Source organism: Neovison vison, chromosome 6 (genome assembly GCF_020171115.1).
Source record: "Neovison vison isolate M4711 chromosome 6, ASM_NN_V1, whole genome shotgun sequence".
Lineage (NCBI taxonomy): Eukaryota > Metazoa > Chordata > Mammalia > Carnivora > Mustelidae > Neogale > Neogale vison.
Window position 1 is genome coordinate 5,155,713 of NC_058096.1, and position 23,064 is coordinate 5,178,776.

At 49.1% G+C, this 23,064-nt stretch overlaps 1 protein-coding gene across 1 annotated transcript in view; it reads left to right on the plus strand.

The window, feature by feature from the left end:
* DSCAM (DS cell adhesion molecule) overlaps positions 1 to 23,064 on the plus strand; it is a 315,819-nt gene that overhangs the window by 168,016 nt on the left and 124,739 nt on the right. The window contains exons 9-12 of the mRNA XM_044250904.1: positions 6,433 to 6,629; positions 7,643 to 7,739; positions 8,375 to 8,503; positions 17,108 to 17,275. Of these exons, the coding sequence (XP_044106839.1) occupies positions 6,433 to 6,629; positions 7,643 to 7,739; positions 8,375 to 8,503; positions 17,108 to 17,275 (591 nt within the window). The remainder of the gene's footprint in view (positions 1 to 6,432; positions 6,630 to 7,642; positions 7,740 to 8,374; positions 8,504 to 17,107; positions 17,276 to 23,064) is intronic.

The following is a 23,064-nucleotide window of genomic DNA, read 5'->3' on the forward strand; positions in this document are numbered from 1 at the left end:
CAGTTTTTTAATGATGTTCTTGTTATTATATTTCTGGTTTGCAAATTTTTCTGCATACATCCAACAGTATGCTAGGAAACATTTAACCACCAGATCTCCAAAAACATGTACAAATAATAATAAAATATATCATATTCAGCACTGTCATTTCTGTAGAGCAAATTTCTTCTCATAAAATACTTCAGTTGCCTTTGTACGAACTCTCGTGTCTGGAACCACCATATGGCTGCTGTTCTGAACCAGTGTTGTTCCAACACGGAGGTCATTCAGTGCTTTGGTTTGGAGTAACAGGGAAGATGGAAGCGAAACAGGAAGACTAATTAGGCAATGTCATTCCTTTATCAATGGTGTGAATGAATTGTTTGCTGAATCAGATGAACCAGACTCCTTTGCTAAATCTTGCATACTAGAAGAATCGTGTCTCAATACTTGGAGCTACATAAAATTCAATAGCTTCAGACACTTTGTCTTGTTATTAACTTTTTCTCCATCCCTTTCTTAAATCCAGACAATCCACAAGACAATAAACCAAGCCTGATGCATGCGGCTACAAAAGTGGAGCATACACTGAATCATTAACTCCTAAGTCCCACAGGTCCCTGGCAGTCGATTCTACACAAATCCACCAGTATCTCCCCGAGTTGCCAGGCAAGGCCATCCAGGACCCCAAATCCCTGCAGCCCGGGGCCAACAGTCAGCATTAAACATGTCCCCCAGTACTCCTTAACTTACTCCCTCACCCCAGACATCTCCATTTTTCAATGTCGGTTAGAATGAGGTCTATGATCATCATCACAGACCCAGTGGGGGAAAAGCAAGAGAGTGACTCCTCACTTTAAACTCAGGTAAATCTACACATTGAGATGCATCCCAGTGAAAGCATAAATATTTTGCTCCTAGGGTCTTCTATAACAATAAGTTGATAATTATGGGCTAAATATAACAGAGACTGCACAGAGACTGCCCCTATCTTGGATACTTGAATTTTTTTTTCCTATTTTCATCCACACATTTTGCCCTCAGTTTTATCCGGTGAATCTTACAATAGGCAACCAATTCCTATCTTTAGAAGATCAAGTAATTGTAGGAAAAGAAGAAAACATCTTAGGAGATTCTCAAATAATTTAGCTCCTTAAAACATACTTTTTAAAAATAGAAACTCCACTGCATTTCAGATTTCTAACTAATTTTATACTATACACAAATACGGAGTTTACCGTTACCGTGGAAAAGAATTTTTCACCAGTAGGAAAGACCCCGACTTAACACACTGAACATACCTGAATGCATCCTAAATAGCCAGTCCTCCACCACTGAGGACACTGTGCCAAGAGTCCACTCACCGCTAGCATGACCAGAATTCAACAGGTGCTCCTGATTCTTCCTCCAAATCTCTTGTGGGAAAGTGGCACTTCCACCTTCCTTCTGGTATATTTTCAAGGGATGACATCAAGTGATGTTTATGGAGAGATTTTGAGTCCGTCCGTCCTTTCCCATGAATAAAATGTCCACACAACCGACTTCTCCTACCCTCCTAGACACATAAGATGTTTTTCACTAACAATTCTGGAAAGAAATCTTAAGGAATAAAAAAAAAAAAAAAAATAGTTCCGTCTCTTAGTAAACAAACCACACCAGACCAATTTAACATTTTTTTCAGTGGTTTGAGGATCATCATTTGAAAACCCATGATGATAGTCTTCTGGGTGTGGGGAATGTTGAGTACAGGGTGAGGGGAGAAGGCACACTCTGTTTACCAACCCCAAGTGGCTGTGGCCACCATGATCTTGAGGTGTGTGCTGTTCCGCCATCTTCTCTCACTTCAGCTTCTCAGTGGCTCAACGAGGATAGTCTGTTGCTCAGGCAAGAAAACCATTTAACCATACTCCTCTGTCCTTCATTTAAACAAGAAAAGACTTAGAGCATCTAGAGCTTTCTCCCACTGCTAGAATGTTTGCATTTTGTAACTAACTTAGGGAGATTTAGGAGTTCTTAGACACTATTTATGATTGCTTCATTTTTTCCCCTGGAGAAGTTCCCATAGATGTTTCCTATGGTTGAGGTTTGCTGAAATCATGCCACACTCTAAAGACAATTCCCACTTTCTGTTTCAAGGGAAAGTGATAAGGAGACACAGACTGGTTCAGCCTCTCCCCATAACTAGGTTCAGGGAAGTAGTCCCCAACACCATAATGAGCATGCATCACAGTGTACCAGACAGGGCAGGATCACACACAAGGCTCCATGCAAGAAAGCAGATGTGCCCCCACTGCCCCTGGGGCACACATATTCAGTGCTCCTGTTCAGTTGCCTCTTGGTCCTTCTACACACCAGATGTTTAAGTTCCATGCCTGCTATTCAAAGGTTTTCAGTAATATTCAGAACCGTTTGATGGTGGAGGGTGCAAAGTGGCAAGCAAGAGTATCTGATGAGGGGGGATGGTCTGCTCTGCTCCCTGTTCCCCCAGAGCCTACCTATGGCCTCCTCACCTACAGAGGACATCCTTGGAGAAGGATGCCATGTCTCCCTTTGGCCCCTCCCAGTGGAGTGTCCATTCAGCCTCCTTTCTGGGTAGGGCCCCTCAGCTGGTGAGAATTGGGACCAGCTAAGGGGCCCCTGAACTCCTGGTACATTAGTCCTTCTCCCAATGGGATGGAGGAGAAGTGGAATTAGGTTACAAAGGTCCCCATCTGGTGTCCCAGCCTCAGAGCTCAGCAGCCCCTTTCTCATGCTGCTGCACAGGCTGCCACAGGAAGCCTTCTGCCTTCTGCCTGATCTCAGAGAAGGAGGAGCTTCAGCCTCTGTATTTGCTTTACTCTCTAAGGTGGCATGTGTCGACCTCTCCCGGCAGCTGACAACTTCCTCACGACCCTCAGCTCCTCTGCAGGGCAGCACTGTATTGGCCATTGGGGTTTCTCCAGCCAGTGAGTATTAAGCTGGCGCTCACCTCCCAGCTTTGCCCTGCATGTGGTTGAAGGGGAATATTCCTGCCCTGCATCATGAACTGAATCCTAACCACCTCCCCCTTTCTTCTTCTGTGTTATCTTCTGACACAGACGTTGGGAAAATGGTGAAGCCTGCCATTTAGAATGACAGTGTGGCAGTTTCTCAACATGTTAAACAAAATTTCCATGTGACCCAGCAGTTCCTCCTAGGGATCTACCTGGGAAAAGTGAAACCATATGTTCTTGCAAGAACCTGCACCCAAATGTTGATAGCAGCATTGTCCATAATATCCCCAAAGTGGAAACAATGCCAATGTGTACCAACGGTGGATGAGTGAACTGAATGTGGAAATCCCATGCAATGCAATATTACTCAGCTCAAAAAAGGAACAAAGAACTGGTATACACTACAGAATGAATAAACCTGGAAAATATGCTCAGTGAGAAAAAGCCATAAAGTTAGACATGGAAGAATACCTACTGTGGGATCCCATGTATAGGAAATGTCCAGAAAAGACCAATCTAGAAGAATGAATGTCAATTGGCGATTGCCTAGGACTGGGGTAGGAAAGGACTAGAAGTGGGTGGGGGTGCGAAGTCCTTTCAAGGTTATGGAAATGTTCTAAAACTTGTTGTGGTGATAATTATACAACTCTATATACTTGTGTTGGGCTGTTACTGTGTGTGTGTGTGTGTGTGTGTGTGTTGGATAATGTAAATATACTTGCGTTGCCCTCCAAAATTCATACTCACCTGAACCTCAGAACATGACTTCATGTAGAAATAAGTTATTTGAAGATATCTTAATTAATTAAGATGACATCACAATGTTTGAAGGTGGGTCCTAAATCTAGTGACTGGTGTCCTTTCAAGAAATCCACACGAAAACACAGCAAAACCCTCAAGGGGGAACATGATAGGAAATAGGGGCACAAAAATGGGGGCAGACATGAGAGTGATGATATATGGTCACAAGCCAAGGAGCAGAGGGGCCTCCAAAAGCCAGAAGAGGCAAGGAAAAATTCTTCCCTAGAACGCGAGAAGGAGTGTAGCCCTGTGAGCACTTTGATTTGGCCTGGCCTCCAGACCTGTGAGAGAACAGACTTCTGCTGTTGAAAGCCCCCCCCAGCTCCTGGTGGTCAGTTACAGCTGTCCTAGGAAATGAAAAAAATCCATGTACATTATGGAGTACTATTCCTCTGTTAGAAAGGATGAATACCCAACTTTTGTATTGACATGGGTGGGACTGGAGGAGATTATGCTGAGTGAAATAAGTCAAGCAGAGAGAGTCAATTATCATATGGTTTCACTTATTTGTGGAGCATAAGGAATAACACGGAGGACATGGGGAGATGGAGAGGAGAAGGGAGTTGGGGGAAATTGGAAGGGGGAGACGAACCATGAGAGACTATGGACTCTGAGGAACTAGCTGAGGGTTTTGAAGGGGAGGAGGTGGAGGCTTTGAGTGAGCCTGGTGGTGGGTATTAAGGAGGGCACGTATTGCATGGAGCACTGGGTGTGGTGCCTAAACAATGAATTCTGGTACACTGAAAAGAAATTTTTAAAAATATTTTTGAATAATAAAAAAGAAACCCCATTCAGTTGTTCACTTAAAGCGGGTGATTTCTATGGTAGGTAAATTAGTCCTCAATAAAGCTGTTGAGAAAAAAATCCATTTTCTCTGGAACCGGCTGGAGGAAGTGAGTGATCAGGACGGAAGGCCGGGCCTCACGAGGCAGGCTGGCTCCCACACACGTGTGCTGAGGAGGGATCTCTCCGCAGCTGTGGCTAAAACGAGGGACTCGCAGTGCTGTTCACTCCGTGCCTCTGCCTCTCTGCCACTCACCTGCTGACTGAGGGTGGGCTCTTCTGGAGGCATCCAGGCTACAGAACTGGGAGACTTTTTACACATTGTGGTATGTCTCAAACCACCTCGGTGCGCTGTGGGGGAAGACGGCACTCAGCACTGCCAGTCTGAAAAGAAGACACAGTGGTTCTCTGGTCACCTGCCCAACGAGCAGTGGAGGGCTTCTGAGGTGGCCAACAAAGTACTCAATGTGAGCTTGACCTTAGAAAGGAGGAAGGGACTTTCTCCCTATGATCTTAGAAATGAGGCCAAAACCATGTAAAAATACAGCTTTATTTGGTTGTTTTTCAAGCCTCCTGGTCCTTTATTCACAGTGTATTTCTTCCTTCGTGTGTGTGTGTGTGTGTGTGTGTTTAATCCTTAAACATTCTGTAGGTAACTGTGTCTGATCAGCCTAGCATCAGACATGCTTGGGCTGGTTCTCAGTGATGGTGGGTCATTGTCTCACCTGTTTCATACTTCTGGTTTGTTAGCTCAAGTTCGGCAGAGGCTTATCTGGGGGAACTGCGATGGAGCCTCCCTCTGGACTGTGTTTGTGTTTCTTGTGCTAGGATCTTCAGGCCTGTGGCCAACGTAGGGTCACCAGCATCTCAGCCTCTCAGCATGACTCCAACTGCAAACCCACGTAGAGTCAGACCAGCTACGGATTCTCAGGGGAGACTTGTTTCCTTCACTCGTAACACGAACCAAGGCAGTTCCCTTCTCACTTCGCCTGTGTGGCTCTTGTCATTGTTACAGTTTCTTGCTCTGAAGGTAGAGCCCTTTGAGGAGCCTGGTTTGAAGGGCCCAGTTTTAACTCCCTGCCTCTCAGGTAGTCAGGATCCTAATACTTCTGGTCTTTCAACGTCCACTTCTGTCCCCAGCTCCTGGGATTTCTCTCGCTCTCTTATAAGCTCAGCATGCATTCAGAACGATGCACATTCTATGCTGCTGCATTTCTAGCTGGTGTGCAGAATGGGAACAGGCTCTTAAGTCACCCAGCATGGTGCCAAGAATGGAGGTCTTAAGATTAATTTTGAGGTGGGAGGGGGGAACCGGAGAAGTTCACAAATAAAGCTTTCTGTATTCTTGGTGAACTGAGGATGAGATTCCCTGTCATGTGGTAGGACAAGGGTGGGTCTGAGGTCACCTGGTGACCGTGACAGTTCCTAACAACTGTGGGACATGAGCTCAGGGAGTGGTCGGCAGTGATCAGGCCCCCAACCTAAGTTGATTAGTAAGATTTCAGAGTTCCAGAGTTGAAAACGGTAGTTAGAAACTGTCCTCTAATGGAAGGCCCCTCTCCAGTGTATTCAGAAGTAAAATCATTTCCCTTTGTGTCCGAGGGGACGTGGGCTATGCTCTGAGACCACAGAGTGGGCTGGGAAGGAAAAGACGCCCCCCCCCCTATGAAATCCTGCAGCAGCTTCTAAATAAGTGAGCTGACGGTTCATTTCCTCAGGTTTCATTTTTCTGGCACCTCCCCACTCTCTTCTGTTCATGATTTTTGCTCCGCAGGTTCTTGAATACATTGTATTTCTAAAAGAAACCCCTTGTTAAGCATGATTTCGCCGAGTGTTACGGTGGGGAAATCAGGAATGCCTCTTTGCCTAGTAAGTCGTGTCCCTCTTGGGTTTTCAGTTCCTGCGATGATAACGTCCTATCCAAACACAACCCTGGCCACTCAGGGTCAGAAGAAAGAAATGAGCTGCGCAGCCCACGGTGAGAAGCCCATCATAGTCCGCTGGGAGAAGGAGGACCGGATCATTAACCCCGAGATGGCCCGTTACCTCGTGTCCACCAAGGAGGTGGGCGAGGAGGTGATCTCCACTCTGCAGGTAAAACACGGCGAACGCGAGAGATCAGAGTCCGCCTTCACCGGCGGGATAGTCCTGTCCTTTCATCTAAGTGGGGGCACACGAGGGAAAGACAGCAAGTAGTCTTTCGGGATTTACTGAAGCACACCATTTCTCTCCCTTTCCTTACAGCGACATTACTGAGTCGCCTGCAAAATTAGGGCTTGACCTTAAGTGTTATGAATAGAATGATGACAAATATGCCAGGGAACCCAACTGGAATAAAAAAATGGGGTGAATTGGGTCTCTTAATGACAGTTCATCTTGGAGAAATGACTGCCTACACTGTGCCCCTGTTTTAATGTCCTGCAGAAACGGAAGTTAGATGGGCTTTATAAGGAAATATGTTTTGCTGTTTTGGGAAAAATCCAACATAAAAACATCATTCCTCCATAGAGGATCACAAAAGCTACAAAAAGTATGATAGCCCCTTATATTTTTTAGTACTGTCAGTAATTAACTGAGTGGTGTTTGCAGTTGGGGGAGAAGAGGCTCTGTAGCTACCCGGGGAAAAAGAATGCCCCGTGTTTGAACCACTGACACTGATGTGGGGCAGCTCCAGTCCTGGGGTCCTTCTAGAGAGAGCTCTAACGAGGGTCCTGCGGCTCCAGGCATCTACCGCAGGATTTACAGACCCGCTTCTTCGGGCAGCGTTGTTTTGGATGCACTGAAGGCACAGCATGAAAAAATAAATGCGTCTGTGGAATACACGTCCACCTGACCCTGGCCCCGACATACATTACACATCCAGTTTAATGAGCTGGCAACTGGCATTGATGATGTACGTCGAACCTGTCCATCTGTCCATCACAATCGCAAGGAGATCATTTGCTGTCAGGGTTGCATGCGTGTGTGTGTGTGTGTGTGTGTGTGCATGCGTGCTGGGGATGTAGGAAGAGTGGGAGTGGAGAGATTTTTTAACAGCCAAAACCCCTTTTAGTTGTCCTGGTTCCATGCTACTGGATAAGATGGATTTCCTTCTGCTTTACACATAGATTTTGCCAACTGTTAGAGAAGATTCTGGATTCTTCTCCTGTCATGCTATCAATTCTTACGGGGAGGACCGTGGAATAATTCAGCTCACAGTACAAGGTAGGAAGGAGATCTAATTGGGGGAAAACACCGCTTTTAGGACAGTAAGTGTATGCCCAGGCTCGGACCTCTGTGTGTGGCTATGTAACACCTCCTGACTCCCAGGAAGTTTTGAATATGTTCCAGGTTGGTGTTAAAACAGTATTTGGCAGTGTGTATGATCGTGTCACGGTGCAGCCCCTAAAACACGGGGAACAGAGTCCTGAAAGGACTTGGGCCAGGTGACCCCGCAGTCCCATTGAAGGCACGAATGCAGGAGTGCACCTGCTTAGCCAAGTGGTGGGAAAGCTTGTGCTAGGCGACCCAAAGGAGAAGGAAACCTTCACATTCGAAGCCAAAGTATTTTTTTTTGAGTTCTGGATTCTAAACCAGAGGAGTGACATTTAATCCACACCCCACTTGGGCCCAGCACTGCCGTCCAAGGCTGCCATAGAACCCTGCAGTAAACACCGGGCCGCTTGGGAAAGTGGAATTTCTCCTCCCGGAAATGCAATTCAGAAAAAAACGCTCCCAGTAAGCGTGTCAGCCGCCGTCAGAGGCTGACGAAGCTCTTCTGAGCCGTACTCTGCATTTCCACCTGCGTCTCTGTCTGAGCCGTGTTTGAACTAAGTCCGGTTTTCCTGTCTATTGCACAGAGCCCCCAGACCCTCCCGAAATTGAGATCAAAGATGTGAAGGCGCGCACCATCACCCTCAGGTGGACCATGGGGTTTGACGGCAACAGCCCCATTACGGGCTATGACATTGAATGCAAGAATAAATCAGGTAAGTCCTTTATTTCCTCCAGCTTCATTTCCACTTTGAAAAACCCTTTCATTGTTTTCCTCGGTTATTCCTGATTACCTGTAAGACTAAGCCCCGACTCGAGAAAGCCACAGGACGCTCTTTTCACCAGTTTGTCTTGCCTTGCTCCTAGCACACGAGTTCCCTTGGCGGGTGGGGTCTGTGTGCGGGGCTGACTCTACCTCCGCCCTCCCTCCTTTCCCTCCGGACCCCAGGCTCGTTCCCCGCCCGCCACCTGAACCCTTAGTGGTACCAACCTGCAAGCGGTGTGTTCTGTTTTCTGTCCCCACCCCCTTCATGGCCCATTTCCCTAGGGGGCTGCTCTAGACAGGGTCTTCCGGCTAGAGCCCGGAGGTCACTGTGCTCCGAGTCTGTAAGCAGGGTCTGTGCGGAGACAGGAGAGCTGCTCTGTGTGGAGACGGGCACGGAGTCCATAACCCGGGTCTGTGCAGAGAGCTGCTCCGTGTGGAGACCCGCACGGACCCGCAGGGAGGTTCTAGATGGGCCTCAGGGGTGGGCCAGGGGCACCTGCTCCTGCTCAGAGCCTCATCAGTTTCCCTGGGGCCAGAAGGGCCGCGAATAAAATAGACCCCAACAGGTGTGTCTGTTTACTCGGTTAGAGTAACGGCGCCTGCGTCCCTTGGAGCTCCGGCCACTCACGCCGAGGGTAGAAAGTCACCTCTGTGGCCTCCTCTTGGGACTTTGAGGCTTATAAAAGAGAGGAGGCGTCCGAGCAGCACTAGCGTGTGCAGGGTTAACAAAATCCTCACAGACCCCCACGTAGCCTTACTTTTCACTTTCTGGGCTCCGTTCGTGACCAGGTTGCACCGGGTTGCGCAGTGTTGACCGACTCAGGATATTTGGGCTGAGGCCGCAGTGCCAAAGAGGCTTGGCAGCTGGAGGCAGGCCCTGAGTGAGGGACGTTTCCAGACCAGCATGTAAGGGGCAGAGCAAGGGCCTGGCAGGGGCTGGAGGGGGCGGCTGAGGGGGAGTCCCAGCAGCAACACGTGAGCATGCTTCCCACCCAGAACGGTGGTTTTAGAAACAGCCCTTGAGTCTTGCAGTACGTACGCAGCTGCGTGGGGAACGCCCAGAAGTGCGGCTTGCTGGCCCCGAGTCACGGCAGGGCCCCAGTAGCATGCAGCCACCAGGCCTGCGGGAGCTCCAGCGAGGAGCCAAGGGGCTGCCAGCGACACGATCACCGGGGAACGGGAGAGTCGGCCCGGGCTGGGGGCGGGGGACGCGGTGACGGTGAGCTAGCTGAAGACAGCACTGGCCCATATGGGGCTCTTTCAGGAGCTAGGACACAGGGGGTCCCGTGGGGGCCACAGGGAAGAGAAGGCACCTGCCTTTGTTGTAGACACAGCAGCCAAGAAAGAGCCAAGGAATTCCAAGTTCCGAGACACTCATCTTGAAGTCAAGGAAACACTTCTTAGGTGAGGCAAGCGCATTCCAGCAGAGAACGGCCCAGACACGGAGGGTAACAAGGAGGACTCCAGGGAAAGGCAGACACACATCATGGGGACAGTCTGCAGCGTCCCCAGGCGGGGCGGCCCCTGAAAGTCTCTCTGGCTGAGCATAACCACAGGACGGCTGGCTTCTGTGCTCTAGAGGAGCGTGCTCGGGGGCCTCTCAGGGGTGCGGTTCAGTGCCTGCCTGTCTTCAGGGGAATAGGCCGTTTCCAGGTGCTGGTGATGATCCCTTGGCTGACAAGCCTGTCTCCAACCAGCAGTGTGCCTTCACTGCTCCCTGCTCTCAGCATTCCCTGCTGTGAAATGGGACACCACAGCCTCTTCCTGGGACAAGAGTCCCACAGTGGCCACAGGCTGCCCTCCGGCGAAAGCACCCCTTCCCTGGACCCCGTGACCCCTACACTTACTCCCACCTGCTCTCTGGACCCCCCGCCTTGTGTTACCTCTGGCCCAGCCCTGAGGCCAGGCCTCCCGTCACGCCTGCCTACAGCATCATCTGCTTTCTTTCCCGGCCGGGCCGTCATGGCCGTCAGACGGTTGTTTCTGTGATTACGGGTCGTTGTCGTTGTTTTCCCCCAAATTTATGAACATTTTCTTTTGTTGCATCTGGAATTTGAGTCAAGTTAGAGAAGCTGTTCTGTACGGTCGGGCTATGGACAACTCCACCGTGCTTTCTGCTTGTATGGCTTCTTGCTCTCGCCCCTGCATTTAGATCTCTGATTCATTCCGACTTGATTCTCATATATGCTGGGAGATATGGGTCCCACTGGGTCTCTTCCCACATGGGACTCCTGCTGCCCCAGCGTGACTTATTAAAAAGCCCACCTTTCGCTGGTGGTGGGAGATGCCAGCTTTGTCACCGAATAGCCTTCCCTGTCCTCCTCCATCAAGTTCTGGACTTCCTAGTCTAGTCCGTCGTTCCGTCTGTGACAGCACCACACCGTGCTAGTCCCGGAGGCTTTGTGTGTTCCGCCTTCTGGTGGGGCTGCTCCACTCTTCTGGCTTTGCCTTTTGACGTTTTCTTCGCTTTCCGTATGTGACCCTTAGGATCAACTAGTCTAGCTCTGTAAAAACAATTTTGGCATTTTTAATTGGGATTGCATCAACTTTGCTAATCAACTTAGGGAGAACTGACATTTTTATGATGTTGTCGTGGATTGAACCGTGTCACCAAAAAGGTATGTTGCAGTTTCAGCTGCCGGTTCTGCAGAATGGGACCGTCTTTGGGAATAGGGCCATTACTGTTGGGACCACTGACCCGCGGGTCCTCTCCCCCGAGCTGCAAGTTCCTGTGCCACGAGGCCTGGTTCTCCCCATCCCTTCCCTCCAACACCTAGCACAGTCTAGCATGCTGTGGGCCCTCCGTGTGAACTCGGGGAACACTCTTTAACAAGGGAGTTGCTTTAAAGCCCCTCCTCCGCGTCAGGCACGTACCCAACATCCTCCAAAAGGTGGTTTGGAGTATCAGTCTGGCATGCATACGTGCTCCTAAATCAATTGCCTCCAAAACCATCTGTACCCCCGATTTGAGGATCCTCAGCACCCCCAGAACTCCCTGTAAGTGCTCCTCCCAGAGGCAGGAACTCGGTGTCTGGTGTCTTGTGTGCCTGGATCCCAGCACCTAGCACAGCGCCTGCCACGTGAGGAGCACTCAGGAGATACTTGGGGTATTTAATTTACCCATGATCCAAATCTAAGAATCCTCGTCACAGCATTTCCGAATTCTAAATTGATCAGGCTCTGCATAACCCACGTAGGAGAGCTCCTTCTCTATGATCCGGCAGCAGTTGGAGCCCATCCATCCTTCGCACACCCAGGGCTGGTGGCTGAGAGGTTCACACAGTCCTGGAGCGGGTCTAACCCCGTTGGAGTTAGAATCAGCTCCAGGAGAGTCACTGGGGAAGAGCCCACAGAACAGGTGGGTCCGACTCCATGCCCTCATGTCTCCAGCAGGGCCCTCCAGACCCTCCACTGCTTTCAGTTTGAAAGGTCTGGGCAGCAGGCAGTAATTGTGTTCATTGCCGTAAAAATCATGTTAGTCTTTTCATGTACTGGTTTCTTCCTCATTAAGTTTTGGGTGTATAAAAGGGACAACTATAATTTAAGCTAGTGTAATTTACAGGCTAATTATGTAGAAAACCGGTTCTTAAAATCACAGCTTAAATGGCACTTCTTCTAGGAAGCCTTCCTTGATCACCTATTTTATTGTGTGCCCCTTCCTCTATTCCTATAGCATCCTGTCTGCTGTGGAACATTTAGTAGATGCTTATTGGATACCCGGATCCTCTACTGGGGAGACGTTTAACATCTGTCTCCCCTACTGGGAAGCTGTCCCTCTGAGGGCTCTTGTGACCCTTTCAGGATGGGACTGGGTCTGAGGAGCCCTGTGCTACCCCCCTGCATCCCCCACAGGGAGCAGCCCGCATATGAGACTGTCATAAATATTTGTGAACTTGTTGACTCTCATCCTCTGTGGTAGGCAATGACATCATCTCAAAACACTTCTCTCTACTCTTCGTTAATTTGCCAAGAATGTAAGGTGTTGCTGTACTTGGCCTTCGTAACAGAGTGGGTCCCTACAAGGGGTCACTCGGTCTGTGCTTGAACAGCTCCCGCAACGGAAACTCACTAGCCCCAGGAAAGCACACGTCTGCCTTGGGCCGGCCGTGAGGGTCACAAGTTCTTACATTTCTCGCACCAGAACAGATCTCCCTGAGTCCAGTGGAACTCTTCCCACCCCTCTGGTCAAACGAGAACCCTTCCAGGATTGGGAGGCAGAGGACTCTCTTGCTTCCCTGTTTGCCAGGAAAAATAAAACCTCCCAAGTCCCTTTATGTGTATCTCCTATAACCACCCCTGACCCACTCTGATCCCGTCTTGCCCGTATCATCAGCTTTGCCTCGTGGAGGCCACCGTCCCACTGGTGGCTTTGGCTGCCATGTGACCGGGTTCCAAGAGAGCATTGTTTCTCCTCTCAGTGGACACAAAACCCCTTCACCACCCAGTCCCAGCGTCTCGCCATGTGTGTGCCTCCAGCTGCTCAGGTCCTTTGCGGAAATCCATCCCTCACTTCTTTGGAAGGCAACCTGCCTTGTGCACATGTCCCCCTTCCGGCTCTGTCTCCTCCTGCACCGTGCCCCACAGATCGCTGAGGGGGCTCCAGTCCTTCGGACCTTCTCTTGTCCTAGAATGTAACCATCCAGCCCAGGAAGCCCAGACCCCCTTATGCAGCTAGGTGCCATCTTCCAGAACCTTCTTTCTCAAACCTCTCTTCCTGTCTCACCCTGAGAATATCTCCTCTATGAAGAAGACAGAGGAAAGAGGCTGTACCTGTGCCCTGTGTCTCCCTTCCAGTAACCGATACAGTAGAAGTGGTCCTTCTCTGAACTGCCTCATAAATTTTCCACATTCAGAGTCATTTTGTCTCCAGAACATCCTTCTGGTCACCCTCCTGGTCTTTGGCCTCTAACAACATTTCTTCAGATCAAATTTACCCTTCTTATGTTTGTCCTTTGTGATCTGCTGTCCCCCTTGACTCAGGGTATGGGCCCCCAAGCGGGGATCCCCAGCGAGCACCGAGTACAAGCACCCTGGTCCCTGTGGGCTCCCTCAGAGCTCCCGTGGGATTGTTGAGCATTTCAGAAGCAGGAATGTGAGTCTGAACTTCCCCATCCTCTTCCTCTACCCATCTCTCTGGGGCATGTCGGGGAACCCCGCCCACTGGTTCAGGGAACGTCCCTGACATCTCCTTGCTAAACCAGGGTCCACGTCTACCCTTGCACACATCTCCCCACACCCACCCCATACACTCATAGGGGTTGCAGTAATTCTGTTGAATTCCTGGTCAGTAAGCCAAATCAAGCCCTTGTCAGTCTGATCCGGACGTATGAGACATCCAGATGTCTGGGAGATTGAAGTCCTGTCTCATTAGGGGTCCCATAGGGACTATGTGGAGGTCACGTGCTACCAGAATATGACCTCAAGCTTCAGGGTAACACAGGTGAGGTCAAACCGCAGCCCCATGTCATGCAGGCGTGTAAAGGCCTGCGTTTCTCAGGAAAATAAAAACCCCTACACCACCAGGATGTTGTAATAATTCTGTCAGATAGAGCCCGCCGAACTCTAGCTGTGCACCAGAATGGCCCAGAGAGAGGCTTTGCCAAGTGCAGGTGTCTGGGCACCGTCACGTAGTAATTCTGCTTCTGTGGGTCTGAAAGTGCCGGTGTCACAAAACTCCGAGGTGTTTCCCCTGTACCCATTTGGGGACCGCAGGAGTCACATTTACAAAATGCCCAGCCCAGCAACGGGGGAGCAGGTACAACTCTGCAAGCCTGAGCTCCCTCCAGTCCTGGGTTTTCTCCGGCTGCCACTTTGTCCTTCCTTGCAAGCCCACTGTCTGCCCTTCTCTGGGAGCTGTAGTGCACCGGCTATGACAAGCAGATTTTTTTTCCCCCCTGCCCTCCCCTTGGGTTCACCCAGGAGCAGGCACAAAGAATGATTTAGACAAGGATCCTGGCAGTGGCCGCGTTCTGTCAGGAGCCCCTCTTCTGAGGTCCCAGCCCTGTCTGGACTCTGTTAATGCTGTCCCTTCCCGTTGGCTCTCCTGACCCCAGAGGGAGCAGCTCCCCACTCTTGCTAAATGCTGGGAGCCTTAGCATTCCCTGCAAGTCCCTCTGTAATAGTCCCCTTGTGAAGGACCTTCCAGTGTGAACTATGAGCCCTCCTTGACACTACATCTGTTCTCTGTACCCCCGAAAGCACCATCCCTCCTCCACGGGGCAAGGACGCATGTGATACGTTCCCCAGACAATTTCATTTCTTGCCCTTCCTGTTCATTCCCTTCCCAGCACCCCCATGCTTCCTCCGGCTCTTGGACTCGCAAGCTTGCATTTCTGCTTGGGACTCACGCCTGAGTTTATTTTGTCTGTGGTTTGCCCTTCCCAGTTATACTCGCATTTCAATCTGCATTTCCAACCTCTTGAGGGTCAGGATCACTCTGCCCCGTGTTACGTTTTTCGGCATAATTTGCTAATAATCCACATCTTGCCTGCCTGCACGTCACCATCTACAATCAGAGCAGTGTTTCCAATCCCTGTCCCAACTCTCTTCTCCTGGGTGGTCACCTCCTTGATTTTATTTCTCCTTTGATGCCGTATCATGTGCCAGAAGGTGTCTGGGGATTTAACTAGATTTGCTTCTCCTTCTCTATTCAGTTACTTTCAAATCCTTCAGGATAAAGCATGCTTTCCCATATTCTTAAACTTTAACTCAAAATCCATCCTGTGTTGTTTTGAACCTTATTCTAATAATCATGATCATTGATATCATCTTTTTCAATCAAAGTGTAGTAACCACAGGAAAGAAGGTAAAAACACCACCCCTTCTTCAAGCACCTTGCACTTTTGCCCTTTAACCCTTGCCTTGGCCATGCCCCCATGGGCTCTTCTTGAGTTGACTGGCAGGAGAAGGAGGCAGTGAGTGGACACACAGGCTTCCTCGGACCTTTCTGCCATTTCCCAGACATATCCTCAGTGAAGATGGCCAGAGCCATCAACCACGACAAGTACCTGCTTCCTCCCAGGCTGGTTAGCCACCCCTCTGCACCTTATGGCTCCTGAGGGTTCCTCTCTTGTCCTAGACATCTTCTCCAGAAGGCTTGGCTTTCACCTTGTGGGACAGGGTCCATGTTTATGTGTCTTCCCACTGGTCCTAAACCCCCACTACGGGGTCCTCTGTTGGGTCATAGTCTTCTCCTCTCCCACCGTGTGAATTTTTACAACATCTTCTTTATCTACATCAGTGTTTCCCACCTTCAATCTTCTTGACCCAAGTGATACATTTCCTTTTAGGTGGAAGAGTCATCGTTAGTTTTGATTATGTTCTGTTCCCTGGTTGGTTACAGCATTCCAAGACAGCCTGGAAGAGACACATTTTTTATACAATTCCAGAAGACCTCTTAACATTTATGGCTACCTGTAGTAGGCACACCAGTCCTCTAAGCTTCCATGCTCATCATGAATGTGGAAGGGGAAATGAACCATCCCCAGGGCTCAGAGGTCTGTGTATTTGCCCTTTATGCATTCATCTGTTAAACAGCATATATGATGTGTTGTCTGTTAGGCAGTGGGCACTGTGCCAACATTGGGGACATGTCAGTGAACATGGCAAGCATGGTATCTGCTGCCATGGAGCTCAGAACCCAGCAGGGAGCACAGGACCTCAGTGAGATTCCCAGCGGGGTGCTGAGCACCACCCAAGAGGACACTGGGGACTGCAGGGCTGTCTAAGCCTCATCTCCGTCCACCACCTTCGGTTCTTATTCTCCCACAACTGACTTCATCTCTTGACCTTTAGCCCGCAATTAACAATGGCCCAAACCCTTTCTGAAAGGAGAACCATTTACTCCTTATGGGCTGAAATTCTAAATGCAGCAAGTACAAATTGTCACCTATTCAATGATAATTCTTCCTATGAGTCTGTGCTCTTCTGAAAATTAGCTGTGACTGAAAATTGTTCCCACAATTGAGTATTTGAAATTAAGTGTTTATGCTGGAGACTGAGATTAGTTTTTATGTAAGAATTTCATGTTGACTGCTGTGCTTCTGGAGGAGGAAGGGTCTGACATGGCTAGAGGTTTCACTGGTCTTCCAATAACTTTGAGACCCAGAGATTTTGTGTGGGGGGGGATGTGTGGGGCAGTGTCCAAACCATACTTCCTTTTACCATCTCGTCCAATGAGTGCCTTGATGTGGCCACTTCCTAGTTCACTGATGCATGGTCCTATCTCTTGCACCTTCCTCCTTGATACCTACCAGTGCCTCAGACGTTCCCTCCCCGCCCCAGACTTTGGCTGCCCACGGCCCTTGTCCCCCTTAGCATGGGTAATGAGTGTGTAATGTCCCCCTCTGATGGCGACTCCCCCCCAACGCACTGGGAGCATTGCTTTGAGAATTCACTTTGAGTTGTAACTGTTCTTTCTTTCCTTCTTCCTTCCTCTGTGTGCGTGTGTGTGTGCGTGTGTGCGTGTGTTTAATTCCTACTTGTGAACTTTCAGAGGCAGAGGAAAAAAACTCACGTCTCTATCTCTTCTTTTTTGAAAAACAAAACCCAAAAGACTCCTGGGATTCTGCTCAGAGAACCAAAGATGTTTCCCCTCAGCTGAACTCGGCCACCATCATTGATATCCACCCTTCCTCCACCTACAGCATCCGCATGTACGCCAAGAACCGGATTGGCAAGAGCGAGCCCAGCAACGAGCTCTCCATCACCGCGGACGAGGCAGGTGCGTGTGAGTGGGTGAGGCCCACATCCCAGAGCCCTGGCACTGGCCCCTGGGCCCAGATGGCTAATACAGAATCAGGCCATTGGTTGTGCCTAATGGAGGCCTTTTGAAGAATGCCCCCATGGCACCTGGCCCTGTTAGAGACTTAGACAGCACTCTGCCTTCTACTTTGAAGACACTGTTCTTGCAACTTCGTTCAGAGTTCTCACATACAAGAACTAAAACACAGTCGTAGGAGATTGCCAGTCTGGTGATATTCAAAGAGCTGAGCCATTTTTACATTTTCTTTGTTTGGATGCATGGAGTCGGGGTTGACAGGAAACCATGAGTGTATGTCTTACCCAAGGCCCGATGGAGTCCAGGTGTGAGACGGTGGTTTAACTAGGAAATGACAAGAACATTCTGTGTGTGAGGAGTTGGGGAGACAGCGGTAGATGGTATTTTATTGACTAAAAATGTCAATATTTCTATAGTAAACTTTATTGTTCTTCCTATTATGTAGAAGTTCATATTCAGTGTTGAAAATTTAGAAGTTAGAGATAAGCATTTTGAAGAAGGCAAAACCACCTTCCCAATCCCACCACCTATGGCTACCTGTGGGCAAGGTGCTATCACCTACTGAATCATTCATCGCACACACACACAAACTCTCACACAGGCACGCATGCACACACACTCCGCCACCCCGCCCCGTCTACCACCACACGCATATGGCTACCAAGGGGGAACTGACCAGTTTGTGGGGGTCTGAGCCATTGGGCAGTGCCAGTGAAGGCTGGCTGTCAACCCACGTCCTGGCGGGAGAAGCGGAAGCCAGCTGCCATTGAGCAGCTCTGGGGAAGGAAAGGCAAGGACGCAGGCCTGGCTCATATCTTGGGAGGAAGAGTGTCCAACCTCAAACCTGGTTTTCCATTCCCTAACAGGAATCAGAGCCAATCAGCCACTACCTACTGCTGCAGTGAAATCAGAACTTAGTCTCAGATCCCATCTTCATCACCAGGTTTAAGGTGGTCCTCCCCAGATGAGTGAGTGCACAGGAAGATTGTCTCAGCGTTCAGCTGGGGAATGAGTGTTGTTCCGGACGTCTTCCCTCCATCCCCTTCTCTTTAACCCTCATTGATGGCATTCTAAGACGATGTCACTCTATAGACCCCTTAAGTACTTGCTTCCAATTCATAACGATGCCTTCCACCATCTATTTCACAAATCCTATACTAGTAGACATATCTGTTGTTTTCCATTTTTTATTACTCCAAATGCCACTGTGATAAACATCCTTTGTGGCCTGTTTTTTGACACTTACGATTATGCTCTTAGGTTAAGTTCCAAGCAGTGAGATTGCTGGGCCAAAACAAATGCAAACATTCCACTCTACTGCTACGTGTAGTCAGTACCATCCATGAGAAATGGGTGACATGGACAGTTCTCCCAGCAGTGGGGATGAGCCCTCCATTCTCCACCTGGGAACACACCGGTTCTGGAAAATTGTTTTCAAGGGTGGGTGATAGGACAGCTTTATTCTTGAGTGTCTGAGGATGAGCCATTTCTACTGCTTAGAAACTCTATGTGATTTCTCATCTGCAAAATGGACATAATGAAGCCTTTCTCCTCCTCACCACAAACAGATGGATAATTAGGGGGAGAGGGGGAATGCAAGCTCTAAAAGTACTTCGTATTTCTCAGACACAAGTGAGAAGTGAACGTCAACGGGCTCCTGCAGAACTAGAATTTTCTTTAAATATTTAAACAGCCCCGAACTTCCTGGAATTTCACCACGTTGTGTATTTAAGAAGGAGATGCTGACCGCAAATGTTATCTTGGATGCACTGCTCAACTGTCTCCTCCTTCTTAACCCTTGCTCTAACTGTGCCGCATCTGGACTTCCTTCTCAAAAGAACAGTATTTTCCAATGTTGCCTCTGGTGGCGGCCTTCGAGATGGCCATGATGAGTCCTGCTGCTGGTGCTCTTTCTTGGGCTCTCTGTGGCCTCTGCTGCATCTGACAGTTGCCATGGCAACATCTGTCTCCCAGCCAGAAGGCCAGGTGAATAGCCACTCCAGGTTCCTGGCCTGCAGGACCATTCCCTAGGCCCTCTGCAGACAGTCTCTTGGCTTCCAGGGCTGACCTCTGGGATTTGCCCTGTGCACGGGCTGCTGGGGGCCCCATGGAGCCTCTCTGATTTACTACTTAGATGAGCAAGGGGAAAATGCAAGGAGGGGAGCAGGTAGAGTAAAGGGAAGCTCCAAAACAGAATTTGTCTTTGTCTTGGTGCATAGGCTTTGTGGCTGACATGCAGAAATCAAGTTTTCTGACTTGTGACTCATGGAGAAGGTAGGGCAACTGTCCTGGCCACAGGTCCCCTCATCAGAATTGCTTGCAGTGGCAGCAGATTGCTACTAATGCTTCCCAGCAAGTATACCCCAAGGCACATTTTGGGGGGGTTACTGTCATCTCAAGGTGACCTTTTTTCATCCTTATTGCTCACTTTCCTTAAGAAAAAAAAGGGGAGGGCTATCTCTCAAGCAGGCCATCTCTCTCTCAAATGGAAGCTATAGACCCTCTTATCTCTAAGGTAATACAGGACCCAGGTCTCAGGCCCAGGGGACATCTCTCAGTACCGAACTGGAAATGTGTCTATGAGGTAGTTAGGTTGGGGTCTTCCCCACCTCCTTTACTTTGAAGATATACTCATCTTCCTATGGCCCCTTCCTGCCCCCAGTTCTCTGCATGTGTGCTGTGCCCTCTGTCTGGAATGCCATCCAAGTTCCCTGTCTCCCCAGATGACGTTAGTGCCTCATCCCCCACCACTAAGTAGGAATCATTCTGACAATTGCCTCCGAGGCATGTTGTCCTTTCTGCATGGACCTCGGGGTCCTGTGTGATGCTGTGTCCCCCTCAACATCAGTGGCTACAGGCTCCTCCTGTTTCCCTCTTCATGCGTGTGTGGCACAAGGCAGACCTTTCATGGAAATCCAATGTAGGAGGAATCATCATAGAGCGGCCTCACAATATTGTGTTAGAATGGGTGTAACAGTGATCGTGTGTGTGTGTATGTGTATAGGATGTATTTGCACTGACATTTCGAAGGGTCTTATAAAGCAGGAAAAGTAGAGAAAGGCAAAAGGGAAGGGATTTGGAAGATAGAAGAAGAAGGCACACCCAACCAGAGCTCCCAAGACCATAGGAATCATCAGGACCAGCCTGAGATTTCCAGCTCTGTCCTGATGGGCTGGCGGTGTCCCAGGTCAGAAACCAAAGCCCAAGCATAGCAGGCCTGAGCCTGTTTGGCTTCAGTCTGCCTACCATAGTGCAAATCTTTGGATTTAGGCACCAACTTTTGAAATTGGGCAAATTCACATCAAAATCCAAATTTAAAGTTCTCCTGAGTGTCTGCTTGGCACCTATCAGCTGGAGCCAAGTATATAGAGGTGCCCTTGAGGCTGACCGTGGGCTCCCCTCAATTAATCATCTTCCCACCCTTCCTTCATTTAAGGATTTAGCAACTTCCAGCCCCTGGGCCAAATCCCCCTTAGAACCCTCAAGCAAAGAATGGGGTTTACATTTTGAAAAGAAGACTATGGGGGCGCCTGGGTGGCTCAGTGGGTTAAAGCCTCTGCCTTCAGCTCAGGTCATGATCCCAGAGTCCTGGGATCGAGCCCCACATCGGGCTCTCTGCTCAGCAGGAAGCCTTCTTCCCCCCACCCTCTGCCCGCCTCTCTGAGGCCTGCCTGTGATCTCCATCTGTCAAATAAATAAAATCTTAAAAAATAATAAATAAATGAATAAATATATAAAAAGAAGGCTGTGTAACAGAGACCTCCCATGGCCTACAGAGTCTGCATATTCACTGTTTGGCCCTTTACATGAAAAATTCACAGATCCCTAACTTAGGTCTTGCTCTGGTGGGAATTTGGGTTTGGGATTCCTGTTGTCTCTCCCAATCCAGAGCTTAGTGAAGAAGGAATCCCTACCATCTGCACAGAATCCTTACCTACTGTTGGAAAACAGTGTTTCCCAATGCCACCACACCCAGGGTGTTTTCATGTGAAAGTGCACAGGGGTGTAATCATACACACTGATGCCCTCGACACACAGCAGGGCCCTTACTGTCTAGTGCTTTCCTCCCGACTCCCCTCAGCATCCCCTAAGCCCTCAAAGAGGAGAAGGTAAGGGACGAAGTGGAGACACTGTCAGGTTGTGGAGACAGTGTCTGGAGACACAGTGTCAGGAGACACTGTCAGTGCATTCACCGATTGGAAGTCAGAAGTCTACAGGATGAGACCCTAACAGACCAGAAGTGCACTGACTTGCCAGGCTCATTCAAGACCCATGAGCGTGTCTCATCCACAGGTGACTGTCACCAAGACCAACTTCCCCTAAAGGTCACATGTCACCTATGGCCTCTGCCCAAGTTTGGGATGGCTGATCCCTTCACTATTTCATTACGAATCTGCCTCTAGAACCTGGACATTCAGTTCTTCAGGAGCTCGCTGGGAAACCACTGAATTTTTTCAGATGCCTCAGAGTGGATGGTCGGAATTACAGAAGAGTTGCCACATGGAGTTTTCGGGTTTCCGTTGGATCTGGCACTAAATTAACATCTCTTTGTACCCTTCCTTATCACGTTCCAGAGCAGCAGCTCCAATCTAGAGGAAGTGTCCCCTCTCTGTGCTGAGCTGGGGGGAGGAGGGAGACAGGATATGATGAGGCTTAAGGAAGAAAACGCATCCAAATGTAACAGTAAATGTGAAATGTGGCGCACAGTAGGGCCCGGTGTGGCATCAACTGTATTCCTCCAGGGGATGTCAAAGGCACAGGGTCTGCCCACCAGGAAGAACTAGGCATGCCCTGCACCTGAGCCTTCAGCAATCTGCCTCCATAGCCATTGTTTCTCTCCAGCTTCCATTTAGAGACTTTGAAAATTAAACCAAACAAATCACTGGCTGCCTTACGGCCCCTCATTCATGCTCTGTATACACTCCTTGGCTAACCTAGTATGTTCTGGAATGTTTTGGAATATTCCTTCCCCTCTTCCCACACCTCCTCAGGTGTTTGCTCAAAGGTCATCTCAGTGAATCCTACCTTGACCACCCCTCTATTTAAAGTCCAACCCACTACCCACTCTGGCACACTTGACACCCTCCCTCCCTCAATATTCTCCTTTGTAGGAATAACATCACATCATTATCAACATACCACATAATTTATATAAAAATAACTGAAAAAAATGAGTAAAAACCTGCATATACTTTGTCAATTTATTTTGTTTAGATCTATTTTGGGTCCCTCCCACAAGGTCAGGAATGGTTGCCTGTTTGGTCCATTGCTGTATCCCAAACACCAAGAAGAGTGTTTGGCACATAATACGTGTCAGATAAATAAAGAGTTTAAATTAATAAGCTACTTACTTGATAAATAGTTATTACATGAAGTCCTCTTTTCCCTGTCTGGGGTCAACTATTCTTTGTTTAATCTGGTTTTTATCAAACACCATTTGGTCTCCTTTGCCCAGCGAAGAGCGTCCTTCTCACCCCCCTGCCTCCAGCAGAGGAACCCATGATTGTGCCTAGTCCTTGCCGACTTTTGGACCTTCAAAAAAGAGTAAGCCCTCAGTAAATCCCCCAGTAAGAGAGATAAATTTGGGAGTGATTCCCATGGCAATGGTTCAGCCAGGGTAAATGATTGATTTGGCACCGAGACTCTGCAGAAGCCAGGAGATGGCTTTGTGGAGAGGAGGGTATTTCAAAGGCAGAGGGGAGTTCTGAGGCTGAGGTCTTGCATTCACCGAT